Source organism: Quercus suber, unplaced genomic scaffold (assembly GCF_002906115.3).
Source record: "Quercus suber isolate HL8 unplaced genomic scaffold, Cork oak 2.0 scaffold_772, whole genome shotgun sequence".
Taxonomy (NCBI): domain Eukaryota; kingdom Viridiplantae; phylum Streptophyta; class Magnoliopsida; order Fagales; family Fagaceae; genus Quercus; species Quercus suber.
In genome coordinates this window covers 303,363-315,681 of record NW_027070208.1, presented here as the reverse complement: position 1 = coordinate 315,681, position 12,319 = coordinate 303,363, and the positions used below count along the sequence as shown (strand labels likewise).

Sequence of the window (12,319 nt, the reverse complement as noted above, 5' to 3'; positions counted from 1 at the left end):
TCAGAACATGCGCGCGCTTTCGGCTTTAAAACGCACCGCACCGTTCTCTTCCCATCGCGGCCCAAAGGCAAAGCCCACATCTTCAGGGCTTAGGATTTGTACTTAGGCTTAGGGCATTTGCTTCTTGACCAATCTTTATCTTTATTATCCGCCCCCAAAACACGACATATTTGTATTAATCGCATTTCGACAATAATAAATTTTACTAATTAAGTTAATTATTAACAGATTTTATTTTTAAAACTTTCTAATGTGTTATCATATTAGATTTTAATTGATATAATTTATTTTCTAAATCCAACTAAAGTTCCAAGGTCGATAGTATGCCCATAGTTATTAACATAGTCTTGGAGGCTTTTCCCTTCATTAATAAAACCATGCTACTCTTTTACTCAATATATATACATTAAACACATTAGTTTATCAAAAAGAATTATATTGGATTAAAAATTCAACATTAAACACATTTAGATTATATTTTATTCATTCTCAAAAAAAAAGAAAGAAAAAGATTATATTATGTTCAATTTTTTGTACAAATCCCCATAAAAAAAATTGTACAAATGATTTAATTAATTTTTACCTACCCTTTCTGTGATTAGACATTTAGATAAAGCCTATTATTGATTTTGAAATTAAAGCTTGGAGACCATTGTTACCATTCCTTGGCATGCAACCATGTGGATTTTTTTTTTGGATACCCTTATCCGTTATCACAATGTGACATATTAAAAAAAAGTATCCATCAATGTTAAACATCTAATCGGATAAAAATTATGAAGCCAATCTATGAAGTAGTAACCCATCATCTAAACCTTATTGCACAAAGTCTTTTGAACATGAAGTATTATAATTCATGACATAGTAAGCTACCATATTCTAAGTTTCTAACTATGCATTACAATTTTCGGGCACCATTTGGTTTTGGTTGCAAGGAATGAGCCAACAAAAAGCATTGTTGTTATAAAAGATTCTAATACATAGGTTTTGTGTTTTTTGTGGCTAAACAAAAATGGTAATAGCATAGTTTTTATTTTTATTTTTATTTTTTTGAGAATCCAGCCAAGGCTTTTTATTAGGGTAAATACTAAATACATAGTTACAATAAAGATACAGAAGCCATTCGACAACCTAATATATTAAACTTAGCCAGTTACCTTGTAATAAAAGATAAACATTTGATTTTCTCCCAAAAACAAAAAAAGATGAAAAAGATAAAACATTATATTTGACAGCTATTGTATTTGAAAAATTAAATTATAGATTTAACAGCTATTGCCCCTTGATATTTGCATATAAATATGGTAATTAATTTATTATATATTCTAAGATTGATTATATCTTTTAGTGTAAATTACACTAATATCTCTTGAGATTTGGAGAATTATTAGTTCTCCTATATTCATAAATAATGCCCTGATCTTTGAAATTTTTACATATATGACTATTTATGCGCTACTAAAAATTAAGTCCAAAAACATAGGTTTCTACCTTTTTTTTTTTTTTTTTTTGAGAATCACATATGTTTCTACCTAAAATATCATTCAAAATAGTTTCAAATAATGTTTTTTGACTGGGTTATACATTTTTTTTTTCATAAAAAAAAAAAATGAAAACTAGGTTATTCTTATATGATAAGAAAAAACAATAAAAATATGCTAAAAATAAAAAATTTTAAAAAAAGAAGGTTAAGTGATATTTTTGAAATCAGGATGAGGACTCAATCTTGGAGATATAAATTATTTCTTGCTTTAAAAATATGCATCATTTCTCTAAAAGCGTGTAGACTTCATAATCGTATAGTCACCATATATTACGAGAGAAATGATACATATATCTGATTCACTCGTAATTTTATTTTTGAGATAAACCTTATAGTAGTTTTTATACTTAAAAACTTACCCTCAACCATATCTCAACTCACCTCAACTATATCTCAACTCACCTTTAAAGACAGAATCAGGCAACTTTAGATATGGTCTAGGGAAGTTGCCTGAGTCACACTGCCCAAGAAGGGGTGAGCATGTCTGCCAGATTTTCTGCCTAAACAAGAAAAGAGTGATGCCAATGTTTGGAAGCTCAATAACTTTAAGGAGGGTGGTTTCCCATTTATAGTAGAATCTTAATATACGGCACAGAATATTAGAACCATTGACCTTCCAAAAGAACGTTACAGATTTGGCAAATATGGTACTTAAAAAGGCTGGAAATGACTCCCATATTGGGACACCTTAAATCTTCCAGGAAGAACTTGGATTACTGCATGGTTAGATCCCACTGACCTTTGGAAAGAGCATTAGAGATTAAGTTCTATTCCACGCCCAACTAGAACCAAAAACACTCACAATAAATCCAACTTTTTCTCTCATTTCTAAACAAATGAAACAAAAAACCCTCACATCTAACCAAACCTCCATCTAAAAAGCCTTTAGGTTAATCTGACTCTCAAGTTATCATACGCTAGCAAAACATATTTGTTCTTGATGGCGCCAGAGTCAAACAGCTTAAATGAAAATGCTGATTGTCCACATGTTGGACTTGTCAAACAAGAAGCTCTTATTGACAGCACAGACGATGGGAATAAGATAACAAGGCATCCTCGATGGACCAGAGATGAAACACTCATCCTAATACAAGGCAAGAAGGTTATTGAGGATGGGGTTCGAGGGGGTCGTAGATCTACTTCAACCTTTGGTTCATGCCAAGTAGAACCCAAGTGGAATTCAGTCTCATCATATTGTAAACAGCGTGGCGTGAAGAGAGGACCAGTCCAGTGCAGGAAAAGATGGGGTAATCTTCTTACTGATTACAAGAAAATTAAAAGATGGGAGTCACAGATAAAGGAAGAGGCTGAATCGTTTTGGATGATGAGGAATGATATACGGAGAGAAAAGAAACTGGCAAGTTTCTTTGATAAGGAAATCTACAATGCATTGGATGGAATGACGTTTTCTGCTGCCGCATTTCCACTGCCACTAGTTGCAGTACGAGCAAATGAAAATGACTCTGATGGAGTCAAAGCAGAGGTTGAAGATGAGGATGGGGATGAAGAGGAGACCCCTGTAGCAGTTTTTGATAGTCATCGACATGCTACAGCAGAAGATGGTTTGTTTTCAGATTTTGAACATTCAGAGCAAGAAGAATCAGGCTGTAGCCCTGAGTATGAAACTGTTTCAGGTACCAAATGTTATGTTGAAGTGTCCACTCTTATTAAACTTTTTTACCCTGCATAGCTTCTGGCTTAGATACAATTTTGTTTGAATGATTTCTGCCTGACATATGAAAGTCATAGGTTTTTGTAATATATATTTGTGGGGTTATGGTTTTGCATCATTTTTTAAACTTTAGTGCAGGACAATGTGTTTGTTAACATGGGTTAATTTCACATCAGTCTGTGTTTTATTTTGATTTAAACCAGCTACTACGAAGTAGATTAACATCAATCGATTTTATAGAGTAACATGTCAACACTCTGTTCAAATTTTTAAATCTAAGTCACTTGTGAAATAGTCATAAACGTTCCTAATAGTCGTACCATGCTGTTTTTGCTCTGATAAGCAGAGAAACGGTATTTCTGCCAGAGGTTCTCTCATCAAGGTAAATCCAATATGTTCATACAATCATACTCTTTTTATTAGTTGCATATGGTTCAATCTATTTAATTGCCATACAAAACATGTGACAAGTTGGTTGGCACTTGATAGACCTGCCTTTTTTCCTCAGACTAGCCGGTTGCTGCTGCTTTTCATATCACTCACACAGAATAATGAATTACATTTAGATCACCAAAATGGAACCAATTTGTTTGTTTTGTTGTTTTTGCATGTTTTAATTCCACATTGTAAACTCAACCAATCAGTATTGCACCTGGTCAAGCGTATTGGATTATCAACAAGGACACTTATTATGAGACAATCTTAAACAATTGGTTCGTGAGTTCAATATCCAATTTTCATGATTTGTGCCTCTTTGTTTCCCAAGTCTACGATTTCCAATTGGAGAGCATCTTTTTTTGTTAAAAATGACGTTTCACCTTAAGGATTTTAATTTTTGTTATCATATAATGGCACTTCAATAAATTGCTATAGGTACTGCTACAAAGAGTTCATTGACTAAGAATGAAACGCATTCTACACTTTGAATGCACCTTAAATTTTCTTTCACATATGGAACATGATCTTACGGATTCCATGTCCAAAGGCTAAAACTTAGTGATGGAATAATTTGTTTTTCACTCCCAAACTGAAGAACTGGAAAACATAAAGAGGTTACACATTGTTTTGTTTCTATTCTGCAGGCACCGTTAAAGGCAAACAACCAGGGTCAGCCAGTATTTGGAGAGAATCTATCTCTGAAGAGGAACGGAAGAGAAGGCGGTTGTCATTGGATGGACAGGAAGATGCATCCAGTTTGGGGAATCAATTAGTCAAAGTTTTAGAGATGAATAGTAACAAGTTAAATGCGCATCTTGAAGCTCAGAACATAAGCTGTCAACTGGACAGGGACCAGAGGAAGGAGCATACTGACAGCTTGGTTGCTGCTCTTAGCAAGGTCACTGATGCTCTTGTAAGAATTGCGGACAAGTTATAAACTGCAATCATTAGAAAATAAGACACCCTTTACAATTTCTGTGAAATGTAGTCAAGAATAAGGACTTAGCATTTAGAGTTGACAGATTTAAGGTGCTTTTAGTTTTTAATACACTGCAGTAATCAACAAGAAGCTACTCATTGTACTTTAATATACTTGAGTGACTTGTGAGCCATGACAAATTGGTATTAATGTTTCTTGACTCAAACCATTCCTCAGGCTTCTATACCCAGATTGCACCAAAGGGGATTGAGTTACATCTCTGAAAATATTAAAAGATTAGTTATCATTCTGGTGGTAAATTTCATCTAGTTTACCAAGACATCTTCTTGCCCTTTTAAAGGAGGAGAGGTACTAACCTACAAGGCTACAAAATCCAGCAGTAAATGAACAGGATTATGGACCAGTACAAAAACAAGCACCAGTGTTGCAAACATATAATTAGGCATCAAGCTTATATCTTTATATGCTGGGTGCTTTGATGGTATTTGGACTACTGGGCAACTTCATAGAAGGTTAATACAAACAGCACAAATTGGGAATTTGCCTATGGGCTTCACTCTCCTCCACTCCTACTTTTTATTTTTATTTTTATAGATAGGATAGAAATTCAACCTATGACGTCCACTCTATGATGATTGCTCTTTATCATTAGGCTAAGATACCAATTTGTTTTTCGCGCAAGTAGGATTCAAATCCTAGATCTCTTATTCGATGGTAGGAGACTTTACCAGTTGAGCTAACTAGAAGACACTTCTCCTCTCTTACTTACCATTACTTAACAGAAAAGGGAAAAAAATGACAATGAACACAAAAATTTGTCAAAATGCATAAAATGTTTTATACATTGATATCTGCTATACAATTTGGAATCCATTAGTACATGCAGAGGACAACATACATGGAAAAAAATCACGCTTTACATTCAACTTGGAGGAATTTCCTAACCTTCTTATAAACAGAACAACAAGATTAAGGCAAAACTTATTTCTAACCTCTCTTCATCATTATGCGGGAACAGCCTCAACAAGCTTTGCAAAGTAAAATTGCGTAGTGATGAGGCCTCTCTTGTTTATCTTCCACCCTACCTTTTGCAATGCCCTCTCCACATCTGCCTCTGAATGGAGATATGCCCTTGTTGCCTTTGAAGGCCCTGGGAACAACTCTCCTATTCTCTTCAATATATCATAATAAAATGTTTTTGGTGCAAAGCTCAGAATTAATCGATTCTCTGCCAAGGAAGCAAGGTGTGCAATCATCCCGTCTGCCTTACTCTGTGGGTAATGAATTAAAACATCTAGGCAAACCACTGTGTGATATTTCCCATCTAAGCTCTCCAAATCCTTCACTTCAAATTTCGGCATCACTGGTGCTTGCGAGAGGTCATCCTTGCCTGCTAGAAGCTGTTCCTCTGCCTGCATGAAATTTGAAACACGAACAAATAAGGTTTGCAAGTGCTGCATGGGTTGAACAAATTGTAGAACTCCTATAAGAATAGAAAGTTGACATGATAATGAATTCATTATGATTCACTTTCTCAGGGAACTAAAGTTGAGTAGTAGTAATCCTATTAGTATAGCTCACCAGTTATACCTGGTAAGAAATGGAGGGGGAAAGAGAAAACAAAAAGAGGCTTAAATTAAGCCATACTAGCACTGGGAACCAGAAATCCAAGTTCATTGGCAGTAAAAAGTCACATACTTGTCATACTAGTTTTGCGATCTGCACCAGGTATACATGTTCACGAAGGGAAAAACTTAACTACAATTCCTTAAATTCACCTGTGTGGTTGCATTAACCAATACCAAAAAAAAAAAAAAAAAAGGGATGTTATCTTTCCCAAGGATAATTAAATTCAACAATGTGGTTATTGGCCAATGCAGTCACTAAATCAAATTTAATTTGGGGATCTTGAGTACAATACCTTAAGAATGGTACTGTACCTAAATTATTTGTTCACAAAAAGATAATGGTTCAACAATTATAAAGTAGCATTTAAGTCTCTGTTCCTTTCTCTCATAAGCCCCCATCCCCAAGTCCAAAATGACCAATAATGCACATTTTTAACAACACCACCAAACAGCAGTCAATAACAAACCATATCTCAGATTCTCAAGTCTCAACTCGACGAAAAAAGACATAAACCCTATTTTAAAATAACATGGCATGGAGACACCCCCACATTGACAACGGACACGATTCTCTCTATTTCACTTGAAAGGAAAATGTCTATTTCAAGGTTAAGATTTTTATTTATTTTTTATCGGTGATATCATTTAAAATTTTAAATGCCGTGACACTGATTCAGCGATAGTACGGTACATACTACAGGGTGTGGCTTCTGTCCGGTGCCTCCAGTGCATTGGACCAGCTGCGACCATGACACATGTCCGAAAATAAACAGGTGTCACGATTGCAACGGGTCCAGTTCTACAAGACACTGAACAGAAGCCACACCCCATACTACAAACCATGTGTCACTACTACATATGCCCTTTTAGCAAAAATTTGTAATAGCTTTAGCATTATCCTTAAATTTATAGTAATATCTAATCTGAACACAGAAATTGGAAAACCGTTATGACAGTTAAACAGACAGTTAATATATTGAGACCCTGATTGACTGACCTGTTTCTGAGCTTCAGCAACCATAGCAGCAGAAATATCGGTGGCAGTGACAATGGCCCCCTCCTTAGCAAGCGGAATAGACAGAGAGCCAGTTCCACAACCAGCATCACAAACAGTAACCCCACGAAGCGAACCATCGTCAGTCAACATAGTAATGGCATTCTCGACTGTTTTCGAATGGCCAAGCCTAATGTCTTTCTGAACCCGGTTCACATCGTCGGTCTCACCGTAAATCTTCTTCCACCTCTGGAACCCAGAGTTGTTGAAGTACTCCCTCACCACCTCCTTGTCGTCCCCGCCTACCTCCTCTGCCTGGATGCGCCGCCGTCTCTCGGGGTCGGTGAGGGAGAGTACGGCTGCGAGGGCGGCGACTGAGCTGCCTCCGATGACGGCGAGAGTTGTGCCGTCTAAGGTGGGGGCGGTGGCGGAGGAAAGAGGAGGGATGGCGAATGTGGTGGTGGTGGTGGGTCTAATTGTAGTAGTTGGTGTTGTGAGCTTTGGAGGGGCTTTTGGAGAGAATGCTGGTGGGTTTGGGTGGTGGGTGTGGAAGCCAAGTGGGGAGGAGAGTGAAGCTGAAAAGGCCATTGTTTTTGGGGGTCTCGAAGTCGGAGACGGAGACACAGTAAGAGTCTGAGATTTTAGTAATTGATAACGTTATCCTAGATAAGATTGAACTACGGCCTACGGGGCTACCTCCAACGATTCTCCTGGGTCCCACTATTTTTCTCTCGCATATTTTTGTCTTTTGCCGTTTTTTTTGTTAAAATTATTAAAAAAAAAAAAAGTTTTATCTGTTGACTTTCGATATAAACTGTTTACCATCGCACTGAGATACTAGTTGATTTTTTGTTTAGGTAGAAATTAAACATCAAATTTTTTATTTAATTATAAATTTTTTTACTAATTGAACTAATTAGAACTTACTTTGCTGTGTTTTAATTGTTCAAAGAACCATGCTATTTAACCAAAAAAAAATTTTGATAATATTCTTCAGAATAGTTAAATTGGTAAATTTTTTATTTGTTTCATTTATGTGTCTCTAAATTTTCTCATTTTGAAAACATGGCTTCAATGGATTTAAAAGTCTGAGCCATTAAGGTAATAAATGAAATGGTCTGGTCAAAATATGGGACACAACTTCTCTATATAAAAAAGATGTTTGGTTGTTTAAATTCAATCTTCTTAGAGCATTCACAGCAGTGGAGCAATAATTTTAGCTATTTAGTACCACAAAAAGTTACTTTATCTATTTATCTACACACATGCTACAGCAGTGGATCTATTTTAGCTTTCAACACAATAAAATAATATAAAAATTACAATAAAATAATATAACCACTACAATAAAATAATATATCCCACTCCAAAAAAACATACACAACATCGGCTACAACCACCTCTACCATCAGCCACTGCCACAACCACCAGTCCACAGTAGGCAAAAAAAAAAAAAAAAAAAAACCCAAATCTCAAATTTTTTTCCTCAACCCAGATTAAACAAAATAAAAAATCACGAGAAACCCACTCGATCGACCAACAAGCACTCCGATTAGCGGCATGGGTCTGAGGCTAATCGGTAGAAACACCCACACCCACCACCACGAAACCCACCTGAGCCACCCACTAATGCCGACGAACCTAGCCACAACCCATTGATGTCGACGAACCCAGCCACCCACTGACGTCGATCTACCCACACAGCCATAACCACCACCACACCACAGCCCACAGTAGAAAAAAAAAAAAAAAAAAAAAAGAAAGGGCGGGATGGGTTTGTGGTGTGGATCGGTGGCGGGGTATGCAGCGTGGGGGTGGGCTGGCAGCGGTGAGAGGAAGTTGAGAGAGAGCTAAGAGAGAGAGAGAGAGAGAGGTGAGAGTTAAGAGATATCAGAGTTGAGAGAGAGAGAGAGAGAGAAGTAATATTTTAATGGGGGCAGGAATAAAAAATTAATTTTTTTTTTTAGCTTTAAGCTATAGTGTACATTTATCTATAGATGTGCACTGTAGCAAATCATCTAAAAAAAATAAGTATAGCTCCATTGCTGGAGCAAGTTTTTTGTGTGTGAGAAGCTAAAATATACCAATATGACTTTTTAGCATAACTGCTGTGAGTGCTCTTACAGTCTAATCAGTATGAAAGTGAAATCAATCATGAGGAAATTAGTAGACAACTATATGAATGCATAGATATGAGTTAGGTACAATTTAATCTCAAATAAGAAAGTGTAATCAATTATAATGGAATTGGTAGACAACTATATGGATTCGTAGATAGGACTTAGGTACAGTTTCTCACAGAAATATTAATTATTTGTTTACATGCTCTAAATGTGCCATCCGATTCATATTTTAAGAATCTCACAGTTGAATTATATGATTTATATGTGCTTAACATGTATGTCAATTTTCATGCTAATCGGATGTTATTTATCTTATGATCCATAACTCATCTTTTATGAATTATTTTAAACTACAAAAACTTGAATTTAAACAATTGATTCATAGCATAACTATAAATCTTTGATCATCGTAAAATTTTGCAAGCATGGAGAGTATATGAATATAATATAATCCAATGGTAGATTTATCAAAATTCGCATCTAATAATAAGTTATTAAGTGGTGTAATATCACTTAGAGTTACACCAGGTGTAACTTGAACCCAACTCATATATATATATATATATAATTTTCATATACTATTACTTTCGAAAATCTAGTGAACAATGCTACCTCTCATTTATCGTCTTTGTTATGCAAATCATCAGTTAGTAAATAAGTAATAGTGGTAAGAAGCATTACAAATGAGATCACTAATATATATATATATATATAATTAATTAGCCATTATTATTATGGAGTAGTAGTTTATAATTTTATGCATTTAAAAAAGTGGAATATCTAGAGTTTTCTTAAAGGTATGTGTAAAAATTTACTATATGTGTGTGTGTGTGTATAAAGGTAAAAAAAAGGTATATTTAAGGTTTTTATTAACTTAATCAAAATTAGGTGTCAACTTTGATTGGGCGTTGTGGGGGTCCCTAACATCTTTCTCACAATTAACTAAATTCCTGATTCTTTGTTTTTAGTTTGAGACACAATTAGGATCTATAATAGAGGACTCCAAGAGACATTGGAATTGATTGATATCAACTCCACACTTCTTCTGCACCTCACAGATGATCACAATCCCACACCAGTGCAAGTAATGTTAGCAAACAATAGTAAACACTCTTAACACATAGAGAGAGAACCCAAATAGACAACTAATTATTGGGTTAGGTATTGACAACCTCCATGAACTCTTTCTAAACTTCACTATCGTTTCCGAGATGACCATTTAGGTTTCCTCCAACAACAATCTTTTCTTTGTTTTGTATTTGTAAGGTTAGTTGTAATTTGTCACATAGCACCAATATCTTTGTAAATAAAAAATTATTTCCAATATAATTTTCATTATCTTTTGTTGGTTTAAAATAATCAACACTTACTATTTCAATTAGTGGCCATTATAGATATTTATATCAATTACCATTTGATGTCTTTTGACTACTTAATTTGAAATTAATCAAGTACTCAAAAGTTTGAATGATTTTTTTTCTGCGAAAGACAAAATTGAGAAAGGAAGGAAAGTAAAAAAAAAAAAAAAAAAAAAATCCAGTGGTGAGACAATGCGATCGTTGTGACCAAAACATTGGCGTACGAAGCAAAGAATAATTAGTGTTCCTATCGATTAAATCAATGGAGTTTGATCTGTATTATACTCTCAACAATGATAGTGCCGGCAATGTATAATGACCATTATAGTGGAAAGAACGGTTGTCGAAACCCGCTAATATGTCATTGGTATTTTCAATGCTCCATATGTACCATCTTCACCTTGTGGGTTTTGTAATGATTTGTTTTTGTTTTTTTGCTTTTAAAAATGTTTTGGCCGCGAAGAGAGGTGAATTAGAAATTATTCCATTACACATTTTTTTCACGTAAATGTGAATTTTTATGTGTGAAATTTATGTGTATGACATATCTTTATTTGAGAGAAATGTATAACATATTGATCTGAGTATGGTGAATAATTTCACGAAATAGGTAGGGAAGATTAGTCTCAATGCCGCTGTTATGTGTGCACTTCATATTTTTCAACAATTCAATAGCTTGCACTACCTAATAACACAATCGATAATCTGGTTGTTACTAACTAAATGAGTGATGAAAAAAACCATTGATGTGAAAGCTCTTGTGATAGCTACATTGAGGGATTCGGTAAATAAAAATGATCTGAAGTCCAAACACATAAAAGTATATTGAGAGAAAATTCAGTCATAGTTTTTAAGACGAGGCCATTTTTTGTCAATGTGTTTAGAAGAACTTGAAATAGAAAGGATTTTTTATTTTTTATTTTATTTTTTTTCCTTTTTCCGTGTTTAGAGGGTTAGACTTTTAGAGTAAATTGTTTTATACGTGAAAAGATGTTGCTAATTGTTTTATTTTTTTTTCTTCAAGTTAGTATCCAATATCCATCAAACACTTAATTTCTAATTAATTGGCATTGATGCTTACTCTTATTTTTGTTTCAATTCTTTATGCAAATGAGTGTGAATTTTGTAAAGGAATGTGGACTATGTGAATGGTAAAGTTCTGAAATTACAGTTTCAAACAGAAGAATATGAAAAATTCGATGATTGCACAGACTTGCAGTGCTAAATCTCCAACAAATGGGGTTTGACGAGTTCAAATTAACCTTGTCAAGTTATCATAGAGGCCATGCCATCAGGGTGTGCAAAAAACCTACCGACCCGCCAAACCCGACTCGTCGGGTTGGGTCGGTTTTTAGGGCTTGGTGGGTTGGATTGGGTTACAAAAATTATTTTTATAGCAGGTCAGGTTGGGTTTGGGTCATAAAATTACAAACCCGCTAAACCCGACCCGACCCATCCATCTTTAATATATATTTAAAATATATTATAGATTTAATAATTTTTTTTTTAAAACTAGCTGTAGGGCACTTATATATATATATATATATATATATTTAAATATATATTATATATTCAATGTTTTTTTAAAAAACTAGCTGTAGGGCAGCACTTCCTCAGTTCCTC

The 12,319-nt window shown here is 34.7% G+C and overlaps 2 protein-coding genes across 2 annotated transcripts; one reads left to right on the top strand and one right to left on the bottom strand.

Moving 5' to 3' along the window:
• The first annotated feature begins 2,483 nt into the window (after positions 1 to 2,483).
• Positions 2,484 to 4,703, top strand: LOC112000067 (trihelix transcription factor ASR3). The gene is made up of 2 exons (XM_024032171.2): positions 2,484 to 3,177; positions 4,298 to 4,703. The coding sequence occupies exons 1-2, from the start codon at positions 2,484 to 2,486 to the stop codon at positions 4,588 to 4,590; spliced, it is 987 nt and encodes a 328-aa protein (XP_023887939.2). The 3' UTR covers positions 4,591 to 4,703.
• Positions 4,704 to 5,395: 692 nt separating this feature from the next.
• LOC112000068 (magnesium protoporphyrin IX methyltransferase, chloroplastic) lies at positions 5,396 to 7,904 on the bottom strand. The gene is made up of 2 exons (XM_024032173.2): positions 7,219 to 7,904; positions 5,396 to 6,005 (listed from the first exon to the last, which is right to left on the bottom strand). The coding sequence occupies exons 1-2, from the start codon at positions 7,801 to 7,803 to the stop codon at positions 5,598 to 5,600; spliced, it is 993 nt and encodes a 330-aa protein (XP_023887941.2). The 5' UTR covers positions 7,804 to 7,904; the 3' UTR covers positions 5,396 to 5,597.
• Between the last annotated feature and the right edge of the window lie 4,415 nt (positions 7,905 to 12,319).